General features: G+C 43.5%; 1 protein-coding gene across 9 annotated transcripts in view; it reads left to right on the top strand.

The window, feature by feature from the left end:
* The window catches only part of LOC106566761 (IQ motif and SEC7 domain-containing protein 1), a 121,955-nt gene that overhangs the window by 88,767 nt on the left and 13,459 nt on the right, over positions 1-19,729 (top strand). For 7 of the 9 annotated variants that reach the window (XM_014135128.3, XM_082959907.1, XM_014135130.3 and 4 more), the window contains exons 2-9: positions 2,661-2,913; positions 3,238-4,517; positions 5,040-5,201; positions 6,096-6,218; positions 6,772-6,938; positions 8,255-8,397; positions 10,771-10,800; positions 19,487-19,612. In XM_014135128.3, the coding sequence (XP_013990603.2) occupies positions 2,661-2,913; positions 3,238-4,517; positions 5,040-5,201; positions 6,096-6,218; positions 6,772-6,938; positions 8,255-8,397; positions 10,771-10,800; positions 19,487-19,612 (2,284 nt within the window). Of the gene's footprint in view, positions 1-912; positions 1,112-2,660; positions 2,914-3,237; positions 4,518-5,039; positions 5,202-6,095; positions 6,219-6,771; positions 6,939-8,254; positions 8,398-10,770; positions 10,801-19,486; positions 19,613-19,729 lie in introns of those variants that run through there. The other 2 variants (XM_014135129.3, XM_045693064.2) reach the window with 2 other exon arrangements.

Raw genomic sequence — 19,729 nt, forward strand, 5'->3', positions numbered from 1 at the left:
CCTTCTGACTCTTCAGCTGTGGTGCATACGTTAGTAGTGCTAGTTCCCATTTAGCAGTCAGAAGGCCCCTACATTTTAGTCAGGCAATTGGAGGACCTACTAAACCTTGACTGAGGGTCTTAACATGGTGTCAGTATGTGTTTGAAATGCAGAAGGGTTTGTTGTGAGTATTCTATACAGTCATCCCATTATAAGGCTGAAAATACCCTGTGGTCATGGTCAGGGGATTAACACTGGTTGTAGTCAGCTGTGACTGATATCTGTTTGTAGGTCAGATGATATAGGCAAACAACCTTGCTTGTTACTTTGGTACTTTGGGTGTGGTGTAAGATGGGTCAAATTCACTAATGGTCTTCATATCAAATTATATAAACACTAAGAGGTATCACAATTTCTGATTTTGCATGTAATGGAAATTAGAAACATCATTGTTAAACTATTAAATCGTAACTAAAAGCCTTATTGGCTGTAGTTTTTATTACAGCTTTAAGATTCATTTCTATGTTTGTAGTGTACAACCAATAACGAACTCCCCTGGTCATAACTCAGTTGCTGGCAGCCTTCTTCCTGTATGATGAGGGAAGCGGTTTAATGTAGCTAAGAATCCAGGGTTTGTCCGGTGTATACTACAGATGAGGTCAATATTCAAACCCAAACATATCCTGTGTAAAAGGGAAAGTTCCCATGAAAAGAGTTAATGACAGGAGTTATATATGGGGAAGCCACCCTCACTCACAAACACCCCTTCCATGTTGACTCATTGAATGGATTTCAATTTGAGACTTTTCGATTGATTAACATTTGTATATATTTACCTTGTCACTCTAAGCTCAAACAGGACTTTGGAATATTTACTGAGGCTCCTATACGCCAAACATGATGTAACTGTCATTGCACGCTGGTTGACCTTTGAACTGCATGGTGCAGACTTACTGCGGAGGGAGCTGCTCTGAGTGTGTTCATATATACAGTCATTAGTGTGAACTCTGGACTGCTGTTGGCAATCAGACATGGTGGACAAGGTATGGAGGAAGAGTTGGCAGTTCATAGAGCACAGGAGATCTCTGCATGTGAAGCAGCAGTCTTCTCCAAATGTTGAACGTAAGAGTGAGTGAGTACCCTCTCCTGTTTAACTTCCTGCCAGGTTGAAGGGTTGCTTTCAAAGGTTGGGTTGAAGGGTTTGTATGTTGATTGCACTGCTTGGTTCTTACTGTGTCATCACGCCAACAAATGTGCTGACTGCTGAGTTTTTCATGGAGATTGGCTTGGTGACGTGTTACTCTCTCTGAATACTAGATAATGAATGGGGCTGTTACAGTCATATTTCGAATAGTAATCATGGCCGACCCACTTACATGCACTTTTAATCAGCGCACAGTGTTGAGAAGTTGATGTAGGCTGTGTCTAGAAATGTTACTGTCAGCAGTTTTGAGAAATGACCCGTGTGAGTCGTGTTAAGGCTGAATGCTGCTCTACCACCATCTATGCCGTATTGGGTCTGTAATTCCGTTTTTAAACACACAGAAACATGGACTTCAGCCCTCACTGTTTTATTTGGCTGTTTTCATTTAGACATCAACAGCTTAGTTGGAATTCATGCTGTGAGGACTTGATTCACAGACATTTCCTGAACTTATTCAGCAGCACAGGGGTTAAAGTTGTGTAGACACTCTACTCAGCAAATTGGATGCAGTCTATCACAGTGCCATCCCTTTTGTCACCAAAGCCCCATATACTATCCACCACTGTGACGTGTATGCTCTCGTTGCTTGGCCCTCGCTTCATACTCGTCGCCAAACCCACTGGCTCCAGGTCATCTGTAAGTTTTTGCTAGGTTAAGCCCCACCTTATCTCAGCTCACTGGTCACCATAGCAGCACCCACCCATAGCACGCGCTCCAGCAGGTATGTCTCACTGGTAACCCCCAAAGCCAATTCCTCCTTTGGCCGCCTATCCTTCCAGTTCTCTGCTGCCAATGACTGGAACGAATTGCAAAAATCACTGAAGCTGGAGACTCATATCTCCCTCACTAACTTTAAGCATCAGCTGTCAGAGCAGCTTACAGATCACATCCAACTACCTCATCCCCATGCTGTTATTTTTTTTCTTCTTGTTTGCACCCCAGTATCTCTACTTGCACATTCATCTTCTGCACATCTATCACTCCAGTGTTTAATTGCTAAATTGTAATTATTTCGCCACTATGGCCTATTTATTGCCTTACCTCCCTTATCTTACCTCATTTGCACACACTGTATATAGACTTTTTTTCTATTGTGTTATATACTGTATGTTTGTTTATTCCATGTGTAACTCTGTGTTGTTTGTGTCGCACTGCTTTGCTTTATCTTGGCCATGTCACAGTTATAAATGAGAACTTGTTCTCAACTGGCCTACCTGGTTAAATAAAGGTGAAAAAAAAAAAATGAAAGAATGACAGTTCCAAATGAGTACTGAATGGTCAATGTTGGTGGTTGTACTTTACTGTCCTGAATAGGTTCTAGAGGAGTAATGGATGAGATGACTACTTGATGAGTGTCAGTGGATGGGCACAGGATATGAAAGCTTTGAATGACTGTGTTTCTCTGTATCATTGCAGTGTGGAGGCGTGTATCATTGCATTAGAGTCACTGTGTATCTCTGTGTGTCTGTTATTGCAGTGTGGAGGGGGATGCGCGGCCCAGTGAGAGCGACGGTGGAGCCAGCTACAGGGGCCCAGTGATCAGCCCAGACCGCTTCGAGGGCCCCCTCTACGGCCACGGAGTGCAGCCCGGCCCCCAGCGGCCCCCCCGCAGGCCCAAGCTCCAGCACTCCCAGTCCATCCTCCGCAAGCAGGCCGAGGAAGAGGCCATCAAACGCTCCCGCTCACACTCAGAGGGCTATGAGCTGTCGGCTGACCTCCAGGACAAACAGGTAGAATACCCTGGCCCCACTGTCTGATTGTCTGCAGACACACTCATCAACATCTATACAGATGTCGTCACCTAATATCTCCGCTCCTGAACGACTGTATCATTGACCACACTACACACACCCTAACTAAGCATCTACAGATACCTTTGTAAAAAACAGTGGCATTGCTTTGCTAGAGGTTCTCTGCTCATCCTGGACATTTGTATGACTAACAAATGATAGTAGTTGTCCCTCGACAAGCTCAGTTCAGTCCCACGTGTATGAGCATGGGTCCTCCTTTGTGAAGGGCTGTTGTGTTATAATCATGGTGTTGTTATCCGTCAGGTGGAGATGCTGGAGCGTAAATATGGCGGACGCTTCATAACCCGGCATGCGGCCCGAACCATCCAAACAGCCTTCCGTCAGTACCAGATGAACAAAAACTTTGAACGCCTCAGGAGTTGTATGTCTGAGAACCGCATGTCCCGACGCATCGTCCTGTCCAATATGAGGATGCAGTTCTCCTTCGAGGGCCCTGAGAAAGTCCACAGCTCCTACTTTGAGGGGAAACAAGTGTCCCTGACAAACGACGGCACCCCCCTGGCCTTGGTACAGTCCGAGTGTGGGGACCTGGAGGTCCACCACCAGGCCAACATGGCGTCTCACCCGGCCTCCCAGAACCACCTAACGGATGCCATCACAGAGCTGGAGGACGCCTTCTCCAGGCAGGTCAAGTCTTTGGCCGAGTCCATTGACGACGCCTTGAACTGCCGTAGCCTGCAGGACGACGAGGGTCATGACCCCGAGGCCTTGGGCTGCCCCGAGGTGGAGAGGGAGGTGGCCTATCAGGTGAAGCCTCACCGCGGGGCGACGGGACGCAAGCGAGAAGACATGATGGCATCCTACAGCGATGTGACTCTGTTTATTGACGAGGAGGAACTGTCTCCCTCCATGGGGCTGTCGCGGGGGCCTGGTGACCAGCCCTCCAGCATTGAGTCAGACCTCCGCCTGCGCTCGGCCAACTCCTCCCAGGACTACTGGCCACTGGACCCCAAGGATGACGAGCGTGACACGGACACCAGCTGCCGCAGCACTCCCTCCCTGGAGTGCCAGGAACAGAGGCTCCACCTCCCCCTGCTGACCATCGAGCCGCCCAGCGACAGCTCCGCCGAACACAGCGACCGCTCTGACCGCAGCTCCATCAAACGTCCGCCTGTCTACGAGCCTCACGGGGGCGGGCACATCGTGGCATCCTCCCAGGCCAGCCCCAAACACATCTCTCATGGTCCGCCCCCACGAGGGCCCTCCCGGGACGACGAGGCTCCCCTCCGCCACCGCCACAGGGCGCTGGAGAGCCACCTGGCCATCAACGGCTCGGCCAACCGGCAGAGCAAGTCTGAGTCTGACTTTTCGGATGGGGACAACGACAGCATCAACAGCACGTCTAACTCCAATGACACCATCAACTGCAGCTCTGAGTCGTCGTCCCGGGACAGCCTGAGGGAACAGACACTCAGCAAGCAGACGTACCACAAAGAGACTCGCAATAGCTGGGACTCACCGGTCTTCAGCAACGATGTGATCCGCAAGAGGCACTATCGCATCGGCCTGAACCTCTTCAACAAGTAGGTGCTCGGCTTTGACAAAGTGCTGACGTGGCTGACCACTGATTGGTGTCATGAGCTGGTGTCAATGAGCTGTTGATGTTGTAGAGTGGTCCTGGTAGTTGAACCGAGGTGACCTACCTACAGTAATCACGGTTGTATGAGTGCCACACAATATAAGTAATAAGTCTAATTCAATTCAATTAGGAATGTTGAGGATAAGAGGATCTATTAAAATGGAAAAATGCATTTGTGTAAGATAGGCCTATAGGCTAAGCCATATATTTGGGCATTTGTGTCATCTCTTTGCATATTTATATGTCTACTTATTTAACTTATTTTACAGTCCATCTGTTTAACCTCTACTACATACAGCCAGACAGTGTTGCTCCATTTTCTGTGCCTTGGTTAAATATTATTATCCACCGTTTTCCTGCTGAGGACACTTCCTATCAGTCAGAATCAAACACCACACTTGGCTCTGTAAAATGATTGGATAGGCCGCATAAGGACACGCCTGCTTATATGTGTGTGTGTCTGCAGGAAGCCAGAAAAGGGTGTCCAGTACCTGACTGAGAGAGGGTTCGTCCCAGACACGCCTGTGGGTGTGGCTCACTTCCTGCTTCAGAGGAAAGGCCTGAGCAGGCAGATGATTGGAGAGTTCCTGGGCAACCGGCAGAAACAGTTCAACAGAGACGTCCTGGAGTGAGTACTGTTAATTGGTCATTTTTAAAGGCCAGGTCATGTGACCTGACCAGGAAAATCTCTGGACACTCTTTATAGTCTATCAATCCACCATGGATTGCGATATCACAGGGAATAACCTGGTATTCCAGTGCCTTGCACAGAGAGCGTTATACTGTAGGCCAGGCCAGAACAATAGATTAACTGTACAGAGTTCAGCAAACTATCCTCCATCTTCACTCTCACTGCTCCAAATGTTTCTCCTAACTGACAGGTTATTGCCCTGGAACAGCTGGCACTAACATTGTGACCATTAAAATTCAACATATTAAACAAAGATGGCTGAGGATGGCTGATATTGTACTGCAATGTTGAGGAAGCTAGCACGCAAGCATTTCACCGCACGTTTTATACCTGCTGTGAACGTGACTAATACAATATTTATTTGATTTGATTTTTTTATTTCAACTTTGTATATCTGTGGCTTTGGGCCAGCCAACTAGAATGTCCACACTCTGCTGCTCAGGGAGAGAGAGAGAGGGGGGGACAGGCTGGACTCATTAACATGCTACAGGCGATAGAGATGACTGGCTGTGTCAATAGGACTAGAAAACCCCAAAAGTCACCCTATCTCAAGCACACAGATCTCCACATTTAAGAACAATCTGGTGCTCCTCACACTTGGCCTCTCAAATGTGTTTTGTGTCATTATCAAAGGGCTATTAGGGAGTTTCCTGTCAGATTTTGACTAATCTTGAACTGCTGCTCACAGAATGCCCCTGTGATCTGTGTGTTTCATCTGGGAAGTAAATGAGATGGACTTTTGTAAATGAATACTAGACAAATCATTGATCAACGATATATTTTTGGGTTAGTGAATGAATTGTTGGTTGGTTGGTTGGTTGTGTGTTCCAGCTGTGTGGTAGATGAGATGGATTTCTCGTCGATGGAGCTGGACGAGGCACTGAGAAAGTTCCAGAATCACATCCGGGTCCAGGGAGAGGCCCAGAAGGTGGAGCGCCTCATTGAAGCCTACAGGTGAGACAACAGAGGAGAGTACATAGGTTAAGGATGTACTGGAATAAAGATACATACCGGTGAGAGAAGCGTATACTGAAGGGGTTTGGCCAAGAGGGGCACACAGATCTGTTTTAGCGTTACTGTAATGGCTAAAGTACTGCACAATATTTTTGGAAAATATGTCACGAGAGAGACAGATTGTTATTTGCTCTTTTGCATTACATTTTCAAATAGAGTTCCTCTGACGTTGACCTAAGTCTTGGAAATGCAAGTCACTGCTAGCTTTGCTCACAACACCATGTTGGCTAAAGGACTGGTACACACACGATACTGCAATATGATGGCATGGTACACACACCATGCTGACAGTTATTGACCATCGTCTGATGCATTGTATCCTGAACACGTTTTCACCAGCAAGTCAACAAGACAAATGTCCACATTGTGTGGACTATAAGGCTTTTAACATTCTGTTGCATTCGATGATGGCTCTCTATATCAAAAGTCTCCATGACTCTTTCAATCTCTGACATGTGATGTCATCTCTCATTCCTGTTTGTTTGTATTCCAGTCAGCGCTACTGCATCTGTAACCCCACGGTGGTGCGCCAGTTCCGGAACCCTGACACCATCTTCATCCTGGCCTTCGCCATCATCCTCCTCAACACCGATATGTACAGCCCCAACGTCAAGCCAGAGAGGAAGATGAAGTTGGAGGACTTCGTTAAGAACCTCCGAGGTGAGAGAGAGAAGTGGAAATGTCAGGGTTTCTGAAGTCAAAACTGAGACTTTGTCCTCTACATACTTAAGAGAAAATAAAAATGATAAAATGAACTAAAAACTGCATAAAGTGAGTGCGGGACATTCACAATACGATTGCTTCACCCTTTCAACAATGCTTATTGAATAAAAAACACTTGAGCATGTTCCACTATCATGTGTCTGTAGAAAATAGGAAACACACATCCACTCCAGTTAAACATAATCTCGTTCCCAGACACTTCCGCCCAAATGCACAAAGAGTCTGGTGGACCAACGTGCCAACCTTGGCCTTCGTTAGCCATTACAGAAAGACCGGGAGAAACTCCCGGCGCATGGGCATTGCCTTAATCGGCTTAACCTACCAACCAATCATCTCCCACAACACCTTCCCCCTAACCCTCCCCTGTACGCTATCATACCTCATGAACAGAGCCACGCCTCGCAGTCGTGTGATTCGCAAAGATATTATGACAAATACTAGAATTCTAAGGTCGCTCCCACTAAGGCCAACTTTGAATCGTTGATGTACCAGGCTTATATGCGCTGTGCATAATAGCCTGGGGACGAGGTTAAGCACAGCATGAATGTTCAATCACACCTGGAACTGGCTCCACTGTCCACAGACAGAATGTCACTCCTCTGACACCTGTCACGACAATACTGTTTATTTCTGCTACGTAATCAGCATTTCAATCACAAATGCAACTATTTCATGACACACAGATGAAAATAATATATTTTTCACCGGTAGGGTGACAGCAGCATGTCGACTATCTGAAGAAGTTGCCACATGTCACGTGTGTTAAAATGACATTTCACTGTCTGTCAGCCTTCTGGAAGTTGACAAAGCAGGCTGTGACTGAGTCGGGGCTGTTTAAGGTGTTGGTGTTATAACAGAGTGATAATTGTGAAGAAATGTGTTACAACTGATTACTTGCTCCTTCACACAATCACATTAGCATTTGTTATTATTGGGTGAGCAGTGTGATAGAAGCACATTAAACTATTTGTCTTATTTTGCCATTTGAGATTTTATTTGAGAAATAAAGCATGATGGGATAATTCATAATCTATCGTGATGAGTGTCAGTAATGGGAAAACAACAATAAGTAATTGGTTAAGAGGGATTCATAATCTCACTCTACTTTCCTCTCTCAATGACAAGAACAGTGTGTGCATGAATTTGCCTGTGTGTGCGCCTGGGTCCATGTGTGGTGCGCCTGTGTGTGCATGCGTGTGTGTGCCTCTGTCTCTGAGTGAGAGTGTGTGTGACCCTTGTCTCCTCCTCCCCAGGGGTGGACGATGGGGAGGACATCCCCAGGGAGACTCTGGTAGGAATCTATGAGAGGATCAGGAAGAGGGAGCTGAAGACCAACGAGGACCATGTGTCTCAGGTCCAGAAGGTGGAGAAACTCATAGTGGGCAACAAAAAACCGGTGAGGAACTAAACTTAACTAAAACCCTTCTTCTACAGCACTTTTTGCAGAGCACTTGATCCAAGGCAGATGATGGAAATGCCCTTGGGTTTTACGCTGGAAAGACTTGTCATCTTAATGAAATGTGTCGCTCCATAGCACTACGATTAACTATTGTGTTCGGTTTGTCAAAGACATGCATTTATCGAGAGAGAGAGAGAGAGAGAGAGAGAGAGAGATGTCTTCACACATTTTCGTATTTAAAGTTATCACCTCTTCTCCTGCTGTTGGTGTGCAAACCCTCACAGAAAGAGGAGGGCTTCTGCAGTACTGTATTGGCAGTCCACTGGCAGCTGCAGGGTCCTGTGGCTGTAGTACTGTAGAGTAATGAGTCATGTCTGACTCTAAGACCTTCACACTGGTGACTTTAATACACCCACGGCCCTTGAGAGGTGTCAGCCACCTCATTTTACATTTTTGTCATTTAGCAGAGCAACTTACAGTTAGTGCATTCATCTTAAGAAAGCTGGGTGAGACAACCACAGTTCACAGTCCCAGTAAGTACATTTTTCCTCAATAAAGGGACTCTGCTGTCCCATCATCAGAGGGAAACTGGTTCCACCATTGGGGTGCCAGGACAGAGAAGAGCTTTGACTGGGTTGAGTGGGAGCTGACCTCTCGTAAGGGTGGGACGGCCAAGAGACCAGAGGTGGTGGAACGGAATGCTCGGATTGGGATGTAGGGTTTGAGTATAGCCTGAAGGTAGGGAGGGGCAGTTCCTCTTGCTGCTCTGTAAGTAAGCAACAGGGTCTTGTAGTGGATGTGAGCTTCAACTGGAAGCCAGTGGAGTGTGTGGAGGAGCAGGTGACATAACATGGGAGAACTTGGGAAGGTTGCTGTAGCATTCTGGATAAGTTGCAGGGGTTTGATGGCACAAGTGGGGAGCCCAGCCTCTGCAGTCTAATGAAGAATGAACTCCCATAACCTTCCCTTACTTGGAGAGAGAGAGAGTTTGTTGAATGTTGTTCTTCTGTGTTACCAATGTGTCTCATTAATGCCTTAACACTTAATATAGTGAAGTACTGCATATAGTGAAGAAGCCTAGTCTGTACCTGTAGCCATGAATTACATTTCGGTCATGTAAAGATAGAGGGGAACAAGGCCTGAGATTCTCAGTGACCGCATGAATTTGAAGTTATTAAACCCTTATACCCCAGGAAGCTCCAGACGGACTGATTTTAGCATGATGATGGACTCCTTATATCTCCCAGTAGTGGAGCAGAAGGTGATCACTCCTTCACCACACGCTATAATGTAATGCAATGAAAAATGATCCCTCATCATCACTAAACAGCAGTATCAAAACCCTCAGAGGACCCACAGTACAGTGAAGAACCTGGACATTAAAATCCACATTAGACTTCCGTCCTATAACAATCTACAGGTAACTGCCAAAATAAAGGAAACACTTGAGTAAATACATACTATATTGAAAGCAGGTTCCAGACAGGTGTGGTTCCTGAGTTAACTAAGCAATTAACATCCCATCATGCTTAGGGTCATAGTGTGTGTGTCTGTGTCTGTCAGTCACCAGATCTCAACCCAATGGAACACTTATGCAAGATTCTGGAGTGGCGCCCGAGACAGAGTTTTCCACCACCATCAACAAAACACCAAATGATGGAATTTCTCGTTGAAGAATGTAGTCACATCCCTCCAATATACTTCCCGACACTTGTAGAATCTATGCATTGAAGCTGTTCTGGTGGCTGTTGATGTTGGTGTCTTTTATTTTGTCAGTTACCTGTATCTGTCCCCACTTGTACTGTAGACCTGGAGGATTCATTTTCACCTCTGTTGTTTAAACCAGTGTTTCCAAACCCTGGTCCTCCAGTATCCCCAACAGTACACATTTTTATATTAACCCTGGACAAGCACACCTGATTCAACTTGTCAACTAATCATCATGTCCTCAACGAGTTGAATGAGGTGTGGTTGTCAAGGGCTACAACGGAAACTGTGTACTGTTGGGGATACTCAAGGACCAGGATTAGGAGACACTGGTTTAAACCACCTCATTCAACTCATTACTGACTGTCGAATTACCTACAGGACAACTGCAATACTGAGATTCTACTTTGAGGTTCTCATGAGGGTGGTTTATACGTAGTGTAGATGGCTCATAAACACACAGCCAGACTAATCCTGAACCAGGCTGTAACCATACACCTTCAGAGGGAAGAGCCTGTATGACCCCATCAATGAGATGACCTATGAGATGTAATGTGACTAATGTACTGCATTTATATGTAACATGATCTAGGTGATGTCCTGTAAGCACATAAACAGTAATGAGGTTCTCCTTTTGATCTTCTCTCTGTCCTTTCAATGCAGATTGGATCTCTCCACCACGGTCTAGGATGTGTAAGTACATATTCACCGTTTTCATGTAACCACCATGTAGTCACTAGGGCTGTTGTGGTGACCGTATTACCGGCAGTCACGAGTCATGAAGGCAGTCAAATTCCACATGACCGTTTAGTCACAGTACTTAGTCTTCTCCAAGCTCTGATACTGCTGATGGTCATTAGTAGCCTACCAAACATGCTAACTGCCTGGTACTCAGCGCTCTATTGTCCCGCTAATCACTCTGACATCAATGCAAATGTATTCAAAATGTAATCAAACACTTCATGAGAGCCCATGAGATCATCTTGTACAACATTTCTATAGGCTATGTAAGCTGCGCGAGAAAACAGAGTTATGGCCTCTATTAAAAAGAGGAGAATCCCATCAGCTTTCTATAGGCTAGGCCTACTATATTTATTTCTCAAATTTCCTCGTATTAAGCACATTGCTTGTCTTTACAACAGGAGTATAGTCTACCGGGCTGGCATGAAAATGAAACACGAGAAAAGCGTCCTCCATTCGCTATTTAAGGGCATGCGGTTGAAGTCGGAAAGTTAAATACACCTTAGCCAAATACATTTAAACTCAGTTTTTCACAATTTCTGACATTTAATCCTAGTAAAAATTCCCTGTCTTAGGTTAGTTAGGATCACCACTTTATTTTAAGAATGTGAAATGTCAGAATAATAGTAGAGAGAATTATTTATTTCAGCTTTTATTTCTTTCATCACATTCCCAGTGGGTCAGAAGTTTACATACACTCAATTAGTATGCGGTAGCATTGCCTTTAAATTGTTTAACTTGGGTCAAACGTTTCGGGTAGCCTTCCACAAGCTTCCCACAATAAGTTGGGTGAATTTTGGGTAATTCCTCCTGACAGAGCTGGTGTAAATGAGGCAGGTTTGTAGGCCTCCTTGCTCGCACACGCTTTTTCAGTTCTGCCCACAAATTTTCAATAGGATTGAGGTCAGGGCTTTGTGATGGCCACTCCAATACCTTGACTTTGTTGTCCTTAAGCCATTTTGCCAAAACTTTGGAGGTATGCTTGGGGTCATTGTCCATTTGGAAGACCCATTTGCGACCAAGCTTTAACTTCCTGACTGATGTCTTGAGATGTTGCTTCAATATATCCACATAATTTTCCATCCTCATGAAGCCATCTATTTTGTGAAGTGCACCAGTCCCTCGTGCAGCAAAGCATCCCCACAACATGATGCTGCCACCCCCGTGCTTCACGGTTGGGATGGTGTTCTTTGGGTTGCAAGCCTCCCCCTTTTTTTCCAAACATGATGATAGTCATTATGGCCAAACATTTCTATTTTTGTTTCATCAGACCATAGGACATTTCTCCAAAAGGTACGATTTTTGTCCCCATGTGCAGTTGCAAACCGTAGTCTGTCTTTTTTATGATGGTTTTGGAGCAGTGGCTTCTTCCTTGCTGAGAGGCCTTTCAGGTTATGTCGATATAGGACTCGTTTTACTGTGGATATAGATACTTTTGTACCTGTTTCCCCCAGCATCTTCACAAGGTCCTTTGCTGTTGTTGTGGGATTGATTTGCACTTTTCGCACCAAAGTACGTTCACCTCTAGGAGACAGAATGCGTTTCCTTCCTGAGGGGTATGATGGTTGCGTGGTCCCATGGTGTTTATACTTGCATACTATTGTTTGTACAGATGAACGTAGTACCTTCAGGCGTTTTGAAATTGCTCCCAAGGATGAACCAGACTTGTGGAGGTCTACAATTTTCTTTCTGAGGTCTTGGCTGATTTCTTTTGATATTCCCATGATGTCAAGCAAAGAGGCAGTGAGTTTGAAGGTAGGCCTTGAAATACATCCACAGGTACACCTCCAATTGACTCAAATGATGTCAATTAGCCTATCAGAAGCTTCTAAAGCCATGGCATCATTTTCTGGAATATTCCAAGCTGTTTAAAGGCATAGTGAACTTAGTGTATGTAAACTTCTGACTCACTGGAATTGTGATACAGTGAATTATAAGTGAAATAATCTGTCTGTAAACAATTGTTGGAAAAATGACTTGTGTCATGCACAAAGTAGATGTCCTAACCGACTTGCCAAAACTATCATTTGTTAACAAGAAATGTATGGAGTGGTTGAAAAACAAGTTTTAATGACTCCAACCTAAGTGTATGTAGATGACATGTATTTCTAGATGACATGTATTTTTTCCGCTGCCCCTGTTTCGAGACAGGTGCATGATAAATCAAAACAAATTTCATACATATATTATTTAGTATAGGTAAAGACAAGATTTGCGGTCACTTTTGATAATGGTGTTTTCCCACTAATGGAACATTTGCGTTTTTGCCTACTGCCGTGTTCTCATTGCTGCACTTATAATGTGAAGAAATAGCCTAATAGTTTATCAACCACACTAAAGATGTGATGCTAGTGTATTAATTAGGGATCTACCGTATCCCCAACTGTCCCAGACTATGTTTGGAATATTCATTTCTTGCCCAGAATAGAATAGGTCAACTTTTGTACTATGTGGGATAGTAGATTGACGTAGGCTAGTGCTTTTGCTGTTTGTTAGGCCTACTCATCTTGTTGGCTGATGAAAAGTGAATGTGGACAGTTCTTCCAATGTCTTCAATATGCACCTCGGAATTGGGTAAGGACACGCGCAGTTGCATTCCCGATGTGCCTGTCTTCACTTGTAGCCTGTGAGAAAGACCCGATCACGTGATGGAGAGCCATGTGAGTGAGAGGTGCTTCGGAGCACGCAGCACTCAGGGAGAAGGGCACAACGCAGCACTCTGGCCAAGGGCACAAAGGCCACTGGCCGCAAAAGACATGGATTTTTTAGGTTTCATTACGGCCACACAAAGGGGATGCCGCTGTGAATTTCGTGGCATTAAGTGCTTGTCAAAATGTGAATGCGAGACTGATGAAGTGTGTACAGCCTGCACAAAAAAAACAAAGCAGAGATCATACCTTTCAAGCGACTTTTTTCAAATCATCATTAGAGTTGCATCATGTAGCCTTACAACGTATAGCCCAACGTTTGTAGAACAACTAAAGTTACATTAATAACTCTAAATTAAGCATATACAGTAGGAGTACCTATTTCTTTGTTAACCGCTCAACACAGAATAGCACTCCCTCAAATCATTTGGAGAAAATATCCTTTCTATTTTATTCAGCTTTGTTCAATTGTATTCTTAATACTATAAAATAATATAAAATAAAGCCACAAAATTCTAAGTAAATCTTATCTGATAAACGACTAGTGTAGCCCACAGCCATTTGGCATAGCCAGATCAGGACCTAACATAAGGACAACTCAGAGTATGTTATTCTGTTCTTCTGAAATAGACTACATTTTTATCATATCATGTTTCTTTAGACCTGTCTTAAATAATGGATTTATTGTGAAGGTGTAGGCTATATTACATGGATTTATTAGACTTTTAAAAAATGTAGACGTTCCAAAGGTCTGCATCCGGGGCATGTAGGCCATGTGTGGAAGCCAGGAGATGCTAAATGTGTTTATGTTAATTAACGGTTTATGTTAATTAACGGTTTGACAATCACCGGCTGACGAAATTTCGTGACCGCCACAGCCCTAGTAAAAACCATATAAACTCAGCAAAAAAACAAACGTCTCTTTTTCAGGACCCTTTCTTTCAAATATAATTCGTAAAAATCCAAATAACTTCACAGATCTTCATTGTAAATTGTTTAAACACTGTGTCCCATGCTTGTTCAATGAACCATAAACAATTGATGAACATGCACCTGTGGAACGGTCGTTAAAACTTCTTATGGCTGTAATCCCGTTAGCGGTATCGATATGACAACAGCCAGTGAAAGTGCAGGGCGCCAAATTCAAAACAACAAAAATCTCATAATTAAAATTCCTCAAACATACAAGTATTATACACCATTTTAAAGCTTTACTTCTTGTTAATCCAGCCACAGTGTCTGATTTCAAAAAGGCTTTACGGCGAAAGCAAACCATATGATTATGTTAGGTCAGCGCCTATACATAAAAAAACTGCCATTTTCCAGCCAAAGAGAGGAGTCACAAAAAGCAGAGATAAAATGAATCACTAACCTTTGATGATCTTCATCAGATGACACTCATAGGACTTCATGTTACACAATACATGTATGTTTTGTTCGATAAAGTTCATATTTGTATCCAAAAATCTCAGTTTACATTGGCGCGTTATGTTCAGTAATGTTTTGCCTCCAAAACATCCGGTGATTTTGCAGAGAGCCACATCAATTTACAGAAATACTCATCATAAATGTTGATGAAAATACAAGTGTTATGCATGGAACTTTAGATAAACTTCTCCTTAATGTAACTGCTGTGTCAGATTTCAAAAAAGCTTTACCGAAAAAGCACACCATGCAATAATCTGAGTACGGCGCTCAGACACAAAAACATCCGCCATGTTGGAGTCAACAATAGTCAGAAATAGCAAAATATTCACTTACCTTTGATGATCTTCATCAGAATGCACTCCCAGGAATCCCAGTTCCACAATAAATGTTTGTTTTGTTCGATAAAGTCCATCCTTTATGTCCAAATACCTCCTTTTTGTTCGCGCCTTCAGTTCACAAATCCAAATTCACAACGCGCAGGTCAGACAAAAACTAAAAAAATTCCATTACAGTTCGTAGAAACATGTCAAACGATGTATAGAATCAATCTTTAGGATGTTTTTATCATAAATCTGCAATAAAGTTTCAACCGGAGAAATCCTTTGTCTTCAGAAATGCAATGGAACTGAGCTACCTCTCACGTGAGCGCGCATGGCTTAGGCTCATGCCCTGCTGGCAGTCCTCTCACTTAATGAGCTCTTATTCTCCCCCACTTCACAGTAGAAGCCTCAAAGAAGGTTCTAAAGACTGTTGACATCTAGTGGATGCCTTAGGAAGTGCAAAATGACTCCACAGACACTGTATTTTGGATAGGCAATCACTTGAAAAACTACAAACCACTTCCTGTTTGGATTTTTTCTCAGGTTTTTGCCTGCCATATGAGTTCTGTTATACTCACAGACATCATTCAAACAGTTTTAGAAACATCAGAATGTTTTCTATCCAAATCTACTAATAATATGCATATCTTAGTTTCTGGGTGTGAGTAGCAGGCAGTTTACTCTGGGCACGTCAGTCATCCAAGCTACTCAATACTGCCACCATCCATAAGAAGTTAAGATACTAACAGCTTACAGACGGTAGGCAATTAAGGTCACAGTTCTGAGAACTTAGGACACTAAAGAGGCCTTTCTACGGACTCTGAAAAACACCAAAAGAAAGATGCCCAGGGTCCCTGCTCATCTGCGTGAACGTGCCTTATGCATGCTGCAAGGAGGCATGAGGACTGCAGATATGGCCAGGGCAATAAATTGCAATCTCCGTACTGTGAGATGCCTATGACAGCACTAAAGGGAGACAGGGCGGACAGCTGATCGTCCTCGCAGTGGCAGACTACGTGTAACAACACCTGCACAGGATCGGTACATCCGAACATCACACCTGCGGGACAGGTACAGGATGGCAACAACAACTGCCCGAGTTACACCAGGAACGCACAATCCCTCCATTAGTGCTCAGACTGTCCGCAATAGGCTGAGAGAGGCTGGACTCAGGGCTTTTAGGCCTGTTGTGAGGCAGGTCCTCACCAGACATCACCGGCAACAAAGTTGCCTATGGGCACAAACCCACCTTTGCTGGACCAGACAGGACTGGCAAAAAGTGCTCTTCACTGACGAGTCGCGTTTTTGTCTCACCAGGGGTGATGGTCAGATTCGCGTTTATCGTCGAAGGAATGAGCGTTACACCGAGGCCTGTACTCTGGAACGGAATCGATTTGGAGGTGGAGGGTCCGTCATGGTCTGGGGTGGTGTGGCACAGTATCATCGGACTGAGCTTGTTGTCATTGCCGGCAATCTCAACGCTGTGCGTTACAGGGAAGACATCCTCCTCCCTCATGTGGTACCCTTCCTGCAGGCTCATCCTGACATGACCCTCCAGCATGATAATGCCACCAGCCATACTGCTCGTTCTGTGCGTGATTTCCTGCAAGACAGGAATGTCAGTGTTCTGCCATGGCTAGCGAAGAGCCCGCATCTCAATCCCATTGAGCACGTTTGGAATCTATTTTAATCGGAGGGTGAGGGCTAGAGCCATTCCCCCCAGAAATGTCCGGGAACTTGCAGGTGCCTTGGAAGAGTGGGGTAACATCTCAAAGCAAGAACTGGCAAATCTGGTGAAGTCCATGAGGAGGATTGGCACTGCAGTACTTAATGCAGCTGGTGGCCACATCAGATACTGACTGTTACTTTTGATTTTGACCACCCCTTTGTTCAGGGACACATTATTCAATTTCTGTTTGTCACATGTCTGTGGAACTTGTTCAGTTTATGTCTCAGTTGTTGAATCTTGTTATGTTCATACAAATATTTACACATGTTAAGTTTGCTGAAAGTAAACGCAGTTGACGGTGAGAGGACGTTTCTTTTTTTGCTGAATTTAATTTTCCTCACCCACAATTTATATGTAAGTCAGGGCTATGCGTGTACAGTCAGCTCCATCATTATTGGAACCCTTGATGAAGATGAGCAACAAAGACTGTATAAAATAAATAATACAAATGCTGAACTATATTGTATCCTCCAACATTTTTGAAATTATGTTATTTTATACTAATACAATTGCTATGAGATAAAAAATGATTGGAACCCCTGTTTTCAATACTCCAACGCCCTCGCCTTGCGAAGATAACGACACTGAGCCTTTTTCTAAAATGTTTTTGTAAGATTGGAGAGCACATTTGGAGGGATCTTAGATCATTCCTTCATACAGAATTTTTCGAGATACTTGATATCCTTCATTTGCTCTTATGAACTGCCCTCTTCAATTCAAAACACAGGTTTTCAATGGGATTCAAGACCAGCGATGAGATGAGCAATTATATTAGTATAAAAATATATAATTTTCAAACTGTTTTAGCATACAATCTAGCTCAGTATTTGTATTATTTATGTTATACAGTATTTTTTTGCTCATCTTCATCAAGGGTGCCAATAATGATGGCCCTGACTGTACTTGTATCTAGTGTTAGGCCTAAACTACCATCACCCAGTCTTACTGTATCAGGATGCCTAAAATCATCCAAGTCCTGTAGATACTTGTTGTATCAGACTACTTTCGTTTTATTAAGGGTCTACTTTCCCCTGAAAGCCCATACCTATTACTGAGATGAGCAGGATCTCTTTTGATGCTCCTGTAGACAGAGTCAACACATATAAATTCCTAGGTGCTAGTGAGCTGCAGTGTTTACTGACTGTATACTGAGCCAGGCATATATAACTGCCAGGAACAGACCACACAGACGCCGCACGCACGCACACACACACACACACACAGAAGCCTCACACAGACAGAGGGCATTTGTTAGAGTGGGTATTATTAGTCATGAATGTTTTAGGGGTGAGAAGTGCTGAAAGATTGTTCTGAATATATTTAGGAGAATAATAAACGATGTAACTTCTGTAACCTATATGCTTGCAGGCTTCTGTTCTACTGCCATGACACTGTTTACATATTCATATTATTCTACATTACACTGCCATTACACTGTTTACATATTCATATTATTCTACATGACACTGTTTACATAATCATATTATTCTACATGACACTGTTTACATAATCATATTATTCTACATTACACTTTTTACAAAATCATATTATTCTACATTACACTGTTTACATAATCATATTATTCTACATTACACTGCCATTACACTGTTTACATATTCATATTATTCTACATTACACTGTTTACATATTCACATTATTCTACATGACACTGTTTACATATTCATATTATTCTACATGACACTGTTTACATAATCAAATTATTCTACATTACACTGCCATTACACTGTTTACATATTCATATTATTCTACATTACACTGTTTACATATTCACATTATTCTACATGACACTGTTTACATATTCACATTATTCTACATGACACTGTTTACATATTCATATTATTCTACATTACACTGTTTACATAATCATATTATTCTACATTACACTGTTTACATAATCATATTATTCTACAGGAAAATGATCTACCAGCTCCTGCTTTTCATGAATTTTCATTGGATGAATCAGACCGTTTTAGTCAGTTTTAATTTGCTAGTATTAAACTTTTATGAGCACATTGTTTGAGGGAATAAATGACAGATGTGTTTTGGTCTAAGGGAACCTAGTCTAATTACTGTGTGTCCCCCTGACTCCCAAACAAACTAGGGTGGTGAAACCACCTCTCCAAACGACAATTAATACATTAGGATGAATAATGTAACAAGGAGAACCAGCAGCACCAGGGGGTTTGGAGTACACTATTCAGACATCATTAAAAGCCGTTTCCTTTGCACTCCTCACACTAAATCATCCTAAAATGGAGGCTCATAGTTTCCGTTTTTATTTCCCTGACGGCATAGCTGAGGGTGTGCGTGCGTGCGTACGTACGTGCGTGCGTGTGTGCGTATATCTGAGTGTGTGCATTTCTAATATGACCCCAAAATATAACTGTTTTTACGGAGTAAAAACTGTTCTATTTTGGGGTCATATTACTTTGTGGCCTGAGCTCAGGGCCGGACCTCTGAGTGTTAGGGAGTAATGATGTTTTGGCTTCTAGGTCCTGTCCCTGCCCCATCGCAGGCTGGTCTGCTACTGCCGGCTGTTTGAAGTGCCGGACCCCAACAAGCTCCAGAAGCTGGGCCTGCACCAGCGGGAGATCTTCCTGTTTAATGATCTTCTGGTGGTACGTCTCCTTCCTTTCTCCTGTCCTATCCTGTCCTAAATATGATCATTCTAGCCTCACAGCAACAACAATGATCCAGTCTTTTTAGTTTAAACCTCTGTCTAAGCTTTTTTTTAT

Source organism: Salmo salar, chromosome 13, assembly GCF_965601325.2.
Source record: "Salmo salar chromosome 13, fSalSal1, whole genome shotgun sequence".
In the NCBI taxonomy this organism is placed as follows: Eukaryota; Metazoa; Chordata; class Actinopteri; order Salmoniformes; family Salmonidae; genus Salmo; species Salmo salar.